The 13238-nt window shown below is 47.7% G+C and overlaps 1 protein-coding gene across 3 annotated transcripts; it reads right to left on the reverse strand.

Moving 5' to 3' along the window:
- Positions 1 to 47: 47 nt before the first annotated feature.
- Positions 48 to 12565, reverse strand: LOC147309240 (major facilitator superfamily domain-containing protein 12-like). Of its 3 annotated transcripts, none has more exons than XM_086273321.1 (12): positions 12546 to 12565; positions 11484 to 11895; positions 8034 to 8153; positions 6216 to 6426; positions 5769 to 5892; positions 4652 to 4846; positions 4391 to 4483; positions 4214 to 4306; positions 3770 to 3940; positions 3599 to 3693; positions 2734 to 2864; positions 50 to 2577 (listed from the first exon to the last, which is right to left on the reverse strand). In XM_086273321.1, the coding sequence occupies exons 2-12, from the start codon at positions 11629 to 11631 to the stop codon at positions 2534 to 2536; spliced, it is 1425 nt and encodes a 474-aa protein (XP_086129447.1). In that variant the 5' UTR covers positions 11632 to 11895; positions 12546 to 12565; the 3' UTR covers positions 50 to 2533. The 3 variants fall into 3 exon arrangements, with proteins under 3 accessions (XP_086129448.1, XP_086129447.1, XP_086129446.1); XM_086273320.1 differs by lacking the exon at positions 12546 to 12565 and adding an exon at positions 12095 to 12472; XM_086273322.1 differs by lacking the exons at positions 11484 to 11895; positions 12546 to 12565 and adding an exon at positions 9466 to 9660 and having other exon boundaries at positions 48 to 2577.
- Between the last annotated feature and the right edge of the window lie 673 nt (positions 12566 to 13238).

Here is a 13238-nt window from a genome sequence, read left to right on the forward strand (position 1 = left end):
TCGGGATCTCGTCCCATAGATGGCGGTGACAGCACCTCTGTCATAGAGCTCTCATCTATAAAGAGCTCAGCAGCAGCGGCTACATGTCGCTGATGGAGGGCGGTCAGCATCTGTGGTGACACTGGAGATGGAGGAAGCACCAAGAAACAGCAGAGCCGTTTGCTTGGGTGTTGATGGAGTACAGGAACTGCACCGTCTACAGCAGGGGTGTCAAACTCAAACACACAGTGGGCCAAAATTCAAAACTGGAACAAAGTCGCGGGCTAACGTTAATATTTATTGAAATATATTTATTCCTCCAGATATGAGAATGAATCTTTTCTTATGGACTCAAACACGTTGTGCTGGAAAACTGAATATGGAACAAGCAAAGCTTAATACTAAACAATATATATATATTAGCTGTGTAATACCAGCAGGCCAGCTCTGATAGTCATTTGGTATGGCTTTGCGGGCCAAATGTAATTAGGCTGCGGGCCAAATTTGGCCCGCGGGCCAGAGTTTGACACCTATGGTCTATGGAGAAAACACAGGATGGGAGCTGGGAGAAGAGCTGTGCTCTGCAGGGACACAGACGCTTGTGAAAGTGCTGGACACACGAGACGTGCTGAGGTCTACAGTCAAAGGTTTTAGGGTGGAGCCTCTGCAGAGGTGGAGGGACAGAACGACAAAGGAAGGTCAGCAGAAACAGGATACGTGTGTGTGAAGGTGGGATGAGAATAGCAACAGTTCAGGTTGCACTTTGATGTGGGCGTGTGCGGAGGAGGGGCGGAGCATACGGAGCTGCCAGAGCAGAAACGGTGCGTGGATGTGCGTGCCACTCGTCGATGGTCCACGCTGCACCGTGTTGGTGATGTGAATAAGTGTGTTTGGTGCTGGGACACGTGAAGACAGACTCAAAGCTATGATCACAGCTGGTGGGGAGTTGCTCCACTGTGGGAAATCTATGACCCGTAGGACCTTCCACGCCTTTCAGGCGTTGCGGGCTGCGTGTGGTTGCACGTGTTGGGAGGTGCAGGTTTCCGGTTGCATCGTGAGTGATGATGAAGTTTAAATCAGACTGAGTGGGAGTGGGTGACAATATCAGTAGTTACACCAGAGGTGTCCAGCTCCAGGCCTGGGGGGCCTGCAGGCTTTAGACGTGTCCTCGATCCATCACAGCTGATTTAAATGGCTAAATGACCTCAACATGTCCTGAAGTTCTCCAGAGACCTGGGAATGAACTGTGACATTCAGGTGTGCTGACCCAGGGTCAGATCTAAACCTGCAGGACCCTCCAGGCCTGGAGCTGGACACCCCTGAGTTATAGTGAGCTCTGTTACGGTCGAGGGGTCACAGCTCTGCTGCTGCGACCATAAAACTGGCTGTAATTAGAAGCAGCGGTTTCATACTGTATGAATATTATAACCTGCCAGCTTCTGTTCGGGGACAGACGTCTGTAGCAACTGTTCACAGCTGAGAAGAAGAACGTATCAGAGGAATGACTCCTGTTTAATAAAGGATTTATCACACAGGTAGAAGACAAAGTAAAAAGGTCCTGCTGATCATTACAAAGCTCTGGTCCAACACCACCTTCCCTCCTATGCACACATCAAATACATTTGATCCCTTTGAAGCGTTTAAATGTCAGACACAGCTCTGCTCATCAACTCACTTAATTACAAACGTGATTCATCTTCCATTTGATTCCAGTTTACATAACATTTGAGGGACAAATTCCAGGACAGCACAACTGGAAACAAGCCGGTGAAGCTCAGCAGGGACTTCCTCTGACCTGCGTCACTGAGCGAGTCCAGTCAAACGTCTTCGAGGTAAACGCTTGTATTAGTGTCGTCTGTGCTGCATCCTCCTCGCCGTCAGCCTGCACGCTGTACAGACGGCCTTGTGTGTCCAATGGTAGCGGGGGGTAGTGGAATGACTCTTTTAGTGAAACCTGGGGAAGATTTTACTGCTGAGGACACCGAACGGCGTTCACGTCCTCCGAGCAGGGGCTCGGTTCCCTTTGTCATCCAGGACATTAATGCGACATGCAGCCAGCCCTGCTGTCCTGCACAGTGCACGTGTGAAACATGTTTGATGTCTGTTTAAGGAGCACAACTGTTTGCTCATCATTTTCCAAACTCCGTGTAGTGGCTTCATTCACATTTAGGGAATTTCAGGCTGACCCCGTGTAGTAAAAGGAAATAAGTGCTGCAGAGCCGGGCCTGTCATGTGCACAGTGAAAATCATGGGGGTCAGAGGTGAGAGGAAATCAGCTGCAGCCACTGTACTCAAAAATCATTACAAACTAGCTTATTGTGCGACTCAATTCTTTAAAGCAGTGCAGGTGCAGCTGTGCACGTGTTTGCTGGCCTGTAGTCCGACGCCAGAGGTTTGTTGGAAAATGAAGACAAAACAAGGTTATGAAAGGATGCAAATCTCAGTTTAAAAACAGAAAGCTTCTTGGTTTCAGCAGCGGGTCAGGAAGTCCCACAGGATTCCTGCCGTTCCCTGAAAAAGTTCCCCGTGGTGAGATGATGTGGGAGGAGCCCTGTCAGTTGATTCCATTTGCTTCACTGGAGATGATTGGCAGAGCACCTGCAAACACACACAGTGAAAAGGTGAAGACGCACAAGAAACAGTGTGTGTGTGTGTGTGTGTGTGTGTGTGTGTGTCTGTCTGTCTGTCTGTCTGTCTGTCTGTCTGTCTGTCTGTGTGAGAGAGAGAGAGAGAGAGAGAGAGAGAGAGACTTACGCCCTCTGATCTTGATTGGCCAGATGAGGATGGAGCAAAGGGCCAAAGCTGCGACGATGGAAACACCTCCCGTTACGATGACCATGATGTAATGGTAGAACCACACACAGGCAGGACAGCACACCACAGTGCTGTCACACACACACACACACACACACACACACACACACACACACACACACACACACACACACAGAAGAGTTTACTGTCAGGATGGGTTCTTTTTAAACACACACACACACACGTGTGTGTCCTAGCAGCACAGTACCGGACGTGTGCACATGTAACTGTTTGACATGTTTACTGTTTCTATCTGACGCCGTTGATCAGAACAAGTAACCAAGTCGTACTACAACCTGACACTGATCACATCTGCAGAGTTTTAGTTAACTGACATCAGTTTTAAGGGTTTTAATTTTGCTTTAATTAACAATAAAAACCTCAATGATTCTCAGCAGACTGTCACCGAGACACAGAGGCCACAGTGGTGCAGCGTTCACACTCAGGCATCAGGATGGAGGACACACACACTCTGCCAGATTCTAGTGTGCGTGCATGTGTGTGTGTGTGTGTGTGTGTGTGTGTGTGCGTGCGTGCATGCGTGTGTGTGCGTGTGCGTGTGTGCGTGCGTGCGTGTGCGTGTGCGTGTGTGCGTGTGTGTGTGTGCGTGTGCGTGTGTGCGTGCGTGCGTGTGCGTGTGTGCGTGTGCGTGCGTGCGTGTGTGTGCGTGTGCGTGTGTGCGTGCGTGCGTGTGCGTGTGTGCGTGTGTGCGTGCGTGTGTGTGCGTGCGTGTGCGTGCGTGTGTGTGCGTGTGTGTGCGCGTGTGCGTGCGTGCGTGTGTGTGCGTGTGTGTGCGTGTACTAACTGGCAGGGATGCAGGGCCTGAATGATCATCACTGCCAGTCCATTGGCCAGCTTGTCAGTGAAACTCATGGCTCCGTACACGAACGCTGCGCTTTGCTGCAAAGAGATGAACAAATTCGCTCAAACAACAGGATCCTTCGTCCTCCGCCTCGGCCTTTCACGCACGTCTTACCGTCTGATCTGCAATGAGCTCCGCAGTCATGGCGAGCGATATGACCAGGATGGTGGCGGACCCGGCCCCCAGCAGCACGGCCGCCCCGTATACCTGCTGACCCATGGTGACGTCCAGCAGCACCCAATACGAGAACGCCATGATCAGCAGCAGGCCCACGAAGTAAGTAAGCTGGACCAATCAGAGGACAGAAGACACATGACAGTGACCCACTTCTGCCTTTTTGATGATGCAGATACAGAAGCAATCACATCCTGTTACTGAGTAATGAAGTATTGTTACTGTGAACACAGCACAGGCTCCACCTTCCCCATTTCTGTGGTGCAATCGTGTCAGCGTGACTGACAAGAACAAATATGACGTTTTGTTTTCTACAGCGAGGAGCGCAGCGAGTCCCTCAGAGCCACTCGTGCTGCTTTCAGAAACCTGACCTGGTTTACTTACACATTTCCCAATGAGTTTGCTGACAGGCTTCATGATAAAGGAGGACAGGAAGCCGCTCACGTACATCACCAATGGGATGGTAGCTATGAACTTCTGTTGGGAGGAAAAAACAAGCAGAAGATGAGCGCGTGACGACAACCCAGCGTGTTACGGGTGAACTGGACGATTTCCCGTCACCTTTGGCAGCCCCAGAGTGTTGATGAGATACATGGAGATGTACGTCTGAGACAGGTTGACGATCAGCCTGGTGGACATGTAGAGCACGGCCACCTGCAGAGACACAGCGAGCAGGTCTGCTGATGCAGCTACGATATCAAAATCCTACATCTCGAGCTGAACGGGCGCTGACGCCCGCCCAGCCTTGGAAGCTGCTCCCGTCATTCTGAAGAGGTTCGGGTGGAGGTGGCGTCAGTGCTTAAGTCATTCAAAGCTCCATACCTGGTAGAAAGAAGGCTGTCGCAGCCAGCATTTCCACTGCAGGAGAGACGAGAAGGTGTTGGAGCGCGGCAGCAGTGGCCTCCGCTCCCCCTCGGCCTCCTCCGACTCCTCGCTTGCTCCATTGCTCTCTTTTGTTCCCACGTGGAAAACGACGGAGAAGACGACACCGATCCCCAAAACAATTAGTGACAGATTCTGCAATTACACACAGCGTGGCACACCTCATCATCGCTGCTACAAACAAGCTCCTGCTGCCCTGAGTGGGCGGAGTTATCAAACCCTGGGATCACCGTTTCTATCGACTGTTCATTTCTGTCCCACCTGTCAGCCCGGCAGCTTCTGCTGTGGCCGGCGAGCTTCGTCTCCCCTCTTTAAAAGCTGATCTACACAGTAAATATCATCCAGATGCAGCGCGGCCGCCATCTTTATATGCTGAGTGCAAAAGTATCATTGATGGCTTTATGTGGTCTGTACAGTCGTCACCATATAAATACAAAAAAGAAAAGTACACAACTTTGCTGTCACACTGTTACTGCCTGTTCCTGTGTGCAAATGAAGGTAATTAGGTTCAAGGAGGCTTAGTTCTAGAACAGAGGGAAACCTGGATAATCAACCCAAAGCTTCTTAATCTTGTGACTGCGTCACAGAAAGCCAAGTGAATAATGAATCTGCTGAGGGGGCAAATCTTCCCGTCACAGCCCTGCACAGAGTTCTGCTGAAGCATGTTTGTGCAGCAGCAGGATATACAGCAGTGTTTGTGTTCAAAGCTGCCACAAACCCAGAGAAACCTCACCACTGTCCTGATCTGCTCGTGTACACAGAAAACTGCAGGTGGGAGCACCAAGCACAAACATAACATTAACAACAAACACAAGAATCCTGGGTCTGTATTTTCTGCTTGAATAAAAACTAATAGAAACGTGCACCTTTCTGCAAAAACAAGTGTAGGAAGAGACATTTACATCCTGGGTTTTTTCCACAGTACACATCTACATTCACAGTCTTACAGAGTACGCTGGCAGAGCCAGAGGCTTGAACTCCAACAGCTTTCAGCCCCACTCTGATGCTGCTACACCGTGCTGTGCTCGCAGCTATGCCCACGCGTCAGCCTGCTCACCCTGAAGATGATGATGTCTGCTGGTCCCAGTGAATCAGGGTCTTCATCCTCTCCAGCCTGGACGTGAAACAGCAGGTAAGCCACTCCATACACGGTGATGTTGGCTATCACTGTGAACGCGTACCTGCTCCCACACACAAAGCACAGAGTGGACGTTCACACCGTGATGCACGTTCAAGGTGAGGAAACATGAAAAGGGTGATTCTGTTCATCTGGATGTTTTCAGTGGGAGAAACGTTTCATCCTCATCAGCTGACTGCAGGTTTCAACCTTATAAACAGGACATTTGCACAGTGACTGAAACCAGCTGACTGAGCGCTGGGCTGTGAGGTCACTTCCTGGATGTTTTCAGTTTCTGCCACTGAAAACATCCAGATGAACAGCATCAACCTTTGGGATGTGCATCTATCTTTTGATTCTCGTCATGTAAAGCACGCGTGTATTAACCTGTACGCGGTGAGCTCTACTTTAGCATGCTCACAAGTGACCAGCTCTGGGATGAGGGACAGGTGAGAGATCTGCGTGGCGGCCCAGCCGAACTGAAAGATGATGATGAATGGGACGAAGTAGATTAGACTGGCCCACTGAGGGGTGAGGAAGCTGCAGCCCACACACTGGTTAAAGATGAAGGCAAAGGAGAGCACTACGCTCAGTGTACCTGGATGTAAACACATACAGAAGCAAAGAGATGACACAACGCGGATCATATCTATGTATTATTGGTTTTTCATTTACCCCCTCCCCATTAACTAGGCAACAATATGCACAAGCCTCAGCCGGTTTCCCTACGGGGCTCTTGTTTGCACAGCGTTAAGTTGTTAAAACGTATCATGTGAACCTGATAAATAAAATCCACGGTAGGTGTTGGAGCACAGTCTTTCCATGTATATGTATACATGCACAGCAGGCTGACTGTGGTTAATCAGTGCAAACCTACCTTGACCTTTTGGTTCATATGGCAGACTTTCCTGGAAAATAGCACGGTAAACAATTAAAGTCATGAGACGGGGCAATATCCACGCACATGTTTTACTTTAGCCCTAAATTTTTATAAGTGCATTTTAAGTCTCACCAGCCACTCACATTTAACTGAACCGAGTCGATGTACTGAAAGTCCTGGAGTAACAAACAACTTCACGGCTGTTATCATCAAACTAAACAAAATCCAACTTGAATGAAGATGATTTAATTTTCCAGGGACGTCATATCCAGCAGTGTTTCTGTGTGTTGTGGTGGGATTGAAGCGTTTAAGGCAAACTTTGTCTAAACTGAATGTTTCTGATGTTTGGTCTCCAGCAGCCACCATAGTTGGGATTATGCACTTGAAATGGGAACGGTGGGAACGTCGATCTCTGTCTGTAGTCACGAGAGTTTACACACCAACCCTAAAAAGCAGAGCTTTCAGATTTCGCGGTAAATCTGCTCACAACACTGTTTCTCCTGAAAGGCTAAGCTGATTGTTTTGGGCTCAGAAACAATCAGCTTTTATTTCCACTCAGCAAAAACTGAAAAGACTCAGCTTATCTTCAAAAACATCACTATTCCCAGTATGGCTATCACTGCCATAAGAATACACATACTCTGTGCACATGCTGCCTACAGACAGCATCTCACAGTATGTTACCCATAGCACGTGTTAGTAACTATGACCAGAGGACTGACTGGTGTCTCAGGTCCACGAGGCCCTAAAACAAAACGACACCCAAAAATAAAGAAATAAAGATGAAGACGTCACTCAAACGCAGCTTAATGACTCTCAGGGCACATGACCTCTGAGAGAATCACACACCGAGTCATTGATGTGCAGTGACGACTAAAACCTGCACTCTGTGCTGTCACGATGACAGCGGTGACCGTATGACATTATTTATAAATATCTCAGCTATTATTCATGCTCATAGGTTAGCAACAAAGAACTGAGCATGATCTAACGTGTTCATTTTAGGATAAACAGTAGTGGCTGGTTGGTACCAGAGCTGCGGGTTGTGCTGCAGTGGACCTGCCCATTGTGGTGTTTCATGGTGAATGCCAGTCAGGCTTTAAAGAGGAGGAGAAAATGTCTGCAGCAGCATCTGTTCAGGGGTCTCAGTGTCGCCCCTCTATGGCGCATGGATTTAATGTCATTAACACCAAAGCAGTTGAAACTTAACCTCTGCTGAACACTATGAACACAGAGGTTTATCTGACTGAGACATATCCATGCGCATATACAGATGTATTTATATATGAGAGACAAAGGGCTCTGCTTTCACTTTGTGTACTTACCAACTAAATGCCACGTCTTCCTCTTGCCGTAGTTTCTACAGCCGGGGCTTCGGTCGGACTCGTAGCCAATAAGAGGCGTACAGATACCATCGGCTACCTGCCCGACCAGCAAAAGCACACCTGCACCAAAGGAGACACGCTGTGACCTACTGCAACAATCACTGAGAACAGACACAACAACAGCAAGGACACAGTCACTTATATCCGTCTGCACCTTGGTGTTACAGCACCGCACGCTGAAGCTAAACTGTTAAACTGTGAGTAGTCCTCACAGTAAATGAGGACGGATGTGCAGAGACAAAGACAGTGAAATACAGGTCTTAAATAATCAGGCCCCATCTTATCTTAATGACCTTGTAGTACCATATCACCCTATTAGAGCACTTCGCTCTCGCTCTGCAGGCCTACTTGTTGTTCCTAGAGTATTTAAAAGTAGAATGGGAGGCAGAGCCTTCAGTTTTCAGGCCCCTCTTCTGTGGAACCAGCTTCCAGTTTGGATTCAGGAGACAGACACTATCTCTACTTTCAAGATTAGGCTTCAAACTTTCCTTTTTGCTAAAGCATATAGTTAGGGCTGGACCAGGTGACCCTGAATCCTCCCTTAGTTATGCTGCAATAGACGTAGGCTGCTGGGGATTCCCATGATGCATTGAGTTTTTCCTTTCCAGTCACCTTTCTCACTCACTATGTATTAACAGACCTCTCTGCACTGAATCATATCTGTTATTAATCTCTGTCTCTCTTCCACAGCATGTCTTTATCCTGTCTTCCTTCTCTCACCCCAACCAATCACAGCAGATGGCCCCGCCCCTCCCTGAGCATGGAGGTTTCTTCCTGTTAAAAGGGAGTTTTTCCTTCCCACTGTCGCCAAAGTGCTGCTCATAGGGGGTCATATGATTGTTGGGTTTTTCTCTGTATCTATGAAGCGCCTTTTGTTGTGATTTGGCGCTATATAAATAAAATTGAATTGAAACCATTCATCACGCTCAGCTGGGCTCAGGAAAAGACCTAATCCAACTCCCGCGTGTGGACAAAGACGTGACACGTGGTGGTGACGTCAGAGTGTGAACGTCATCCAGTGATGGCGTCACGAAGACGTCAGAACTGAAACTTTAAAGATGTTAAGCAGCACATGTTACACTGGGTGACATAATGACCCCCACAGCACTGCTGTGAGGCTCGTCAGAGAAAAAGCCTGGCGATGTGCAAACATGACCCGCGAGTACCGGTGTTCCAGATCTACTGGCGTTTAGATCAACTGGCGTTGGTCGAACAGATGTGTGGCAGTCTTGCGTTTCAGGAGCTGCTACCGACAAACCAGCAAAAAAAACGCCAAATGTGTCACCTGTGACACTTGTGAGGTTGTCTCAAACACACTCCGTCAGTCTTGATGCTGTTGAACAACAAAATGTTTAAAATGTGGCGAGTTTACCTGGTGATATCCTCATGCGCGACGCGATCGCGAAAACAGCAAACAAGTAACACCACGCCGATGTTGTTCACAGGACAGCAAGAGTAAACGATCGGGAGACTCTTGTCGTCGTCATCGTTCCCCTCGCACGGTTTATTTCTCCGAATTCAGCGTTTTTGCTTCACAACTACAGCGTGCTGTTTACTTTGTGCACTAACATGGAGTCGAGTCAACCAGCGCCACCTCTGGCCAAGTGCCACAGCCTACAGCCAGATCAGCCTGTGACACATCTGCACCACGTTTGAATTCCTGTCATGCACATTTGTACCTTTCAATTGTGTCTGTTTGTGCGTCATGCAAATAAACCTTTGGAAAGAATGAAATGATATCATGTATTTATTATCAGCCTACATTTGTACAAAATTCCAAATTATATACACAAAGTCATAGAAATCACCACTCCAATTGGTCATCATGATTTTGATATTCTCTTTTTCCATAACAATGAAATACGCCTTGGACAAATATGACACATCAATATTTCATTAGTGTTGTCACATCACATCCTGTAAGCATCGTCTGCCTGTGTCCTTTCTCTGGAAATTAATATTTCCAGCCAATATAGGCAATTCATCAACATGGCTGGAGTTATATACAGTCTGTATAAGTGTGGTTAATCTAATGAAGATTTGTAAGGAGACGGCAGTTACTGTGAATCCACAGCAGTTACACAGTGATTAGTAATAAACAGCCAGTGAGAGTGAGTGGATATGACTGTTCCCACCACTAACACATGACCATAGGCCACTACTAGATTAACTTGTGACACATCTGCACCTGCTGCTATGATCACAGTGAGTAGAGGCTGAGTGGCTGCACTTACCCCTGGTACATCCAAATCTGCCCACAAACATGTTGAAAGATGCAATGCCAGCAATGTGGATTGTCAACACTAAAAACAATCAGTAAGCAAAGACAACAGGGATCATTTGTTTCTGTTTATTTAGCACCCACAACATTTGTAGTCGCCTTCTGCACAGGGGAAGTCCACACACACTGTGTGGTACCACTTTCCACAGAAGGTGCATTCAGTCTGCAAGATTGAATGAGATTGTCAGAGTCATTGTCTGACTGTTTATTACTAATCACTGTGTAACTGCTGTACATTCACAGTAACTGCCATCTCCTTATAAATGTTTATTAGATTGACCACACTTATGCAGACTGTATATCACAACCAACTCTAACATGTTTGTTTGCAGAGGGCAGACACAGACAGACTACGCTAACGACATGTGATGTTACAACACTGGTGAAATATTAGTGTGTTCACGACATTTTTCGTATGGGCAAAAGTATTGATATCAGGATGGTGATTCTTATGTGTATGTCATTTGGCATTTTGTACAAATGTAGGCTGATAATAAATACATGATATCATTTCATTCATTTCAAAGGTTTGTTTGCATGACGCACAAACAGACACAATTGAAAGGTACAAATGTGCATGACACGAATTCAAACGTGGTGCAGATGTGTGTCACAGGTTGATCTGGCTGTAGGCTGTGGCACTTGGCCAGAGGTGGCGCTGGTTGACTCGACTCCATGTTAGTGCACAAAGTAAACAGCTCGCTGTAGTTGTGAAGCAAAAACGCTGAATTCGGAGAAATAAACCGTGCGAGGGGAACGATAACGACGACAAGAGTCTCCCGATCGTTTACTCTTGCTGTCCCGTGAACAACATCGGCCTGGTGTTACTTGTTTGCTGTTTTCGCGATCGCGTCGCGCGTGAGGATATCACCAGGTAAACTCGCCACATTTTTAAACATTTTGTTGTTCAACAGCATCAAGACTGACGGAGTGTGTTTGAGACAACCTCACAAGTGTCACAGGTGACACATTTGGCGTTTTTTTGCTGGTTTGTCGGTAGCAGCTCCTGAAACGCAAGACTGCCACACATCTGTTCGACCAACGCCAGTTGATCTAAACGCCAGTAGATCTGGAACACCGGCCGCGCTGAGGACGACACGCGGACTAACCTGCACTCGTGTTTTGGAATCCCAGCACCGAGTGGTAGAAAACCAGCAGATATGTGAACCACATGGAGGCACACAGGTCGTTGAGAAAGTGCCCCACCGCGTAGCTGAGCCTCTTCAGCAGAGGGAGAGAACCGTCCGTGTCCGACATCCCGGCTGGAGGAAGACCAGAGCCCAGCTTACACGAGAGGAGCTTCGGCTAGCTTTTTCCACGTCTGGGGGAAGGAGGCTGAATGTCGACAGCCCCGTTTCGGTTCCCCTTTTTACGACTGATCTCCTTTATACGGTTTTACCATCCGGTTTAGTAAGAGCATGTGTCGCAACTTAACCAGCTAGTCAGTCCCTTTAATTCAGGTGCCAGTTTCCTCTTGAAATCAGGTGACATGCAGCGATGTGGCCAAGCCGGGAGGAGCGTCTGAGAGGAAGGAAAACCGAAACAGAAGCGCATCAGTGGGCGAAGGGGAATTTCACCGCCGCACAGCTCCACTTACATCACAACACAACAGGCAGCGAATGAAAAGTCACCCCGGGACATGTTACGGTACAAAGATGAAGAAAAGACCGGAGACTGAACATGTAACCGGTAAATACAGAAGCGCAGCTCCTCCGCTTACCTTCAGCTAACCGGCTACAAACCTGCACACAAAACACAATCAGATGTAAACAAGACCGGCGAAGATGACGTAGTAGAAACTGCCCAATGGGGAAGCCGTCTTGCTCCTTTCAGCCAATAGCTGGAGCCCGCAGAGTTACCTTGTTCACGTGACGCACACTTCAGACCTCGTGATGTTAGCGCTTGATTCAGAGCGCAGAGACAGCACGACGATCAAAGGGAGTGATTATTTTAAACAAAAGTAAAGCGCGACGAGGCAGCTAGGAAACCCACGTGGTTGAAACAACCCGCGGATCCAGCAAGCGTGAGCAGTTTCTCCATGACACAGTCAAGCTGTACAACACTACTTTATCCATCCAAGCCCGAACTCCGGACATTTATCTGCACGGTTACTTTGAGCAGCTGCAAAAATAACTTCTTATTTCATCAAACTTTGAGTCCTGAAATGTTACCTCCGTCTTTGCTGTCGCAGGGCCCCAGTGTCCTGGTGCAAAGACACGTTACTAAAGTTCATCCGTCAGAGCTGCAGATACATCAGCTGTTAGGATCAATGCCAGCCACACTTCCTCTTCCTCTTCAGCCTGACATTAACTGCCCTGCTGAAGCAGACTTCAGAAATCCCAGAAGTGTAAATTCAACAACAATGACCGACCCGCTGAGTGGGCCACAGCTGTGCCCGCTCACCTGGGCTGTAACATTTGCATGTGTTAAATGGTAGTTTCCATTAGCCATTAATGGAGGACACCAGGGAACTAGGTCACCTCAGGATGAATTACTGTAAGCTGGTACTTTACCATCTTCAGGTACTTGTTAAATACGGTGCTTTATTACTAGAAACAGCCACAAAGCTCAACTTGAACTTTTTGCTTTGTCAGGAAATGTAAGCATGGTAACAGGTAACCAGGATGGACTTTGCACACATTACCAGCCCACTGGACCCTGTTCACACCACTTTCACAGCTTCCATGCCCGCCTCAGTCTAAACAGAGTCTAATGAATGGTTGACAAATCAGTTCAGTTCATGCATTCTCATGTCAGCACTGTCAAAGCACAGGCAGCTTGTACTGCATTTGTGTTTATGAATACAAAGAAATCTATTGTGCTGTTACCGTAGTGACTGCACTTGTGTTTTTACTTCCTTATTA

The sequence above is a fragment of the Aulonocara sp. 'chitande type north' Nkhata Bay genome, linkage group LG18, assembly GCF_057382095.1.
Source record: "Aulonocara sp. 'chitande type north' Nkhata Bay isolate Kocher_YH1m ecotype deep benthic linkage group LG18, A_spYH_male_GT1.1, whole genome shotgun sequence".
Lineage (NCBI taxonomy): Eukaryota > Metazoa > Chordata > Actinopteri > Cichliformes > Cichlidae > Aulonocara > Aulonocara sp. 'chitande type north' Nkhata Bay.